Source organism: Eimeria mitis, genomic scaffold, assembly GCF_000499745.2.
Source record: "Eimeria mitis Houghton genomic scaffold, Emh_scaff4754, whole genome shotgun sequence".
In the NCBI taxonomy this organism is placed as follows: domain Eukaryota; phylum Apicomplexa; class Conoidasida; order Eucoccidiorida; family Eimeriidae; genus Eimeria; species Eimeria mitis.
This window is the reverse complement of record NW_013573055.1, coordinates 3,156-4,941: the sequence shown is the minus strand read 5'-3', so window position 1 is coordinate 4,941 and position 1,786 is coordinate 3,156. Positions and strand designations below refer to the sequence as shown.

The 1,786-nt window shown below is 59.3% G+C and overlaps 1 protein-coding gene across 1 annotated transcript in view; it reads right to left on the bottom strand.

The window, feature by feature from the left end:
* Positions 1-8: 8 nt before the first annotated feature.
* EMH_0077400 (uncharacterized protein) overlaps positions 9-1,786 on the bottom strand; it is a gene marked incomplete at both ends in the record, with an annotated part of 4,717 nt that continues 2,939 nt past the window's right edge. Inside the window, 3 exons of the mRNA XM_013499853.1 lie at positions 9-17; positions 211-1,416; positions 1,744-1,786. Of these exons, the coding sequence (XP_013355307.1) occupies positions 9-17; positions 211-1,416; positions 1,744-1,786 (1,258 nt within the window). The remainder of the gene's footprint in view (positions 18-210; positions 1,417-1,743) is intronic.

Below are 1,786 nucleotides of genomic sequence, written 5' to 3'. Positions count from 1 at the left end.
GCCCCCAGTTACTTCGTCTGTTGCATCCAAAAGGAAAGCAGCAGCAACAGCAGGGTCCCCCCCAAAGGCAACAAAGGGCCCCCGAGTCTTACCCTTGTCTCCACCAGCAGCAGCAGCAGCAGCAGCAGCAGCAGCAGCAGCTGCTGCTGCTGCTGCTGCTGCTGCTGCTGGTGCTGTGCTCCCAGGTGCCAGGCGGTCCACAGCCAGCACTTCCGCTGCAACGCCACGCAAACCCCCAGCAGCAGAATCAGCATCCAAGGCAGCTGCTGCTCTGTCCTCTAGCAGCCTCAGCTGCTGCTGCAGAAGACTACGCTCGCTGCTGCTGCTGCTGCTGCTGCTGCTGCTACTGTTGCTGCTGCTCGAGACAGGGATTGCTAAGGCCAACTCAGAGTTTGCTGCAGTCTCTTCTGCAGCAGCAGCAACACCAGGGGACAGCAGCAGCTTCCTACGTTTTGGCTCGTGCGCTGCATCTGCTTCTGCTTGACTCCCTTGCAACGCCTCTTGCTGCTGCTGCTGCTGTTGCTGCTGCTGTTGCTGCTCCTCTCGATCCTCTTGCTGCAGGTGGTGCTCTCGGTATGCTTGTTGCTGCTGTTGTTCTTGGTCCCCGCCAGCCTGCTGCTGCTGCTGCTGCTGCTGCTGCGGATCCTGCGGTGAACTGGGGCCTTCCAGCGCCAAGAGTTGCTGCTGACAGCTTTGCGGCACTGCTGCTGCTTCTTGCTGCAGCAGTACCTCGCTCTGTGCCGGCATAAGCGCAGCAGCAGCTGCTGCAGCTGCTTCTGTTGCTGCTGTAGCTTCTGTTGTTGTTGCAGTTGCTGCTGCTGCTGCTGCTGCTGCTGCTGCTGCGTTCAGGGGTAAGAGCTGAGACGCAGGGAGGCTGAAGAACCCCCTATGCGCCTTCGAGCGAAAGGAGGCGCCCATCATAGGAAGAGTACCAGGCGGGAATCCTGCTGCTTCTGCAGCAGCAGCAGCAGAAGCAGCAGCAGAAGCAGCAGCACCCCCTGTTGCTGCTGCAGCAGATGAGGCAGGCTCCTGCTGCTTGGCTGTGCGCCGACGCTCCGCTGCTGGCAGCAAAGCCAGAGGTGTATCTTCCTCAGAGTCATCTGCTTCAGTTCGTGCTGCTGCTGATGCGGGTGTTGTCTGTGCTGCTGCTGCTGCTGCTGCTGCTGCTGCTGTTCCTGCTGCACCTGCATCGCCTTCAGCTGCTTCTGCACTGTCCCAAGAAGGCTGCTGCTCTGGTGTAGCGTCGCAGAGCTGCAGCAGTGTGGAACTCCCGTTTTGCTGCTGTTGTTGCTGCTGCTGCTGCTGTTGCTGTTGCTGTCGCTGCTGCTGCTGCTGCTGCTGCTGCTCCTGTTGCTGTTGCCGGTGTTTGAGAAAGAGAAGCAGGAAGAGGAAGTCATGTTCGTACACCGCGTCTACCTGCACTCATGCACCCCACACTTGTGTCTCTAAACAGCAGCGAAAGCAGCAGCAGCAGCAGCTGCTGCTGCTGTTGCAGCAGAGCACTGCGGTTGCTGCTGCTGCAGCAGAGCACTGCGGTTGCTGCTGCTGCAGCAGAGCACTGCGGTTGCTGCTGCAGGTGACATGAGGGGATGAACGGCATGCATAGAGAGACACACACGCCACGAGGAGGCGGAGACAAAGTACAGGAGAGACAAAGACAAGAGACAGTGCGGGGACCCCACAAAGGTAAAGACAAAACGAAGAAGAGTTTGCTGCTGCAGTTGGGGTGTATCCGCAGCTCACTATCTCTGCTGTTGTCTTGGGCGTCATCCTGCGCCAGGCTGAG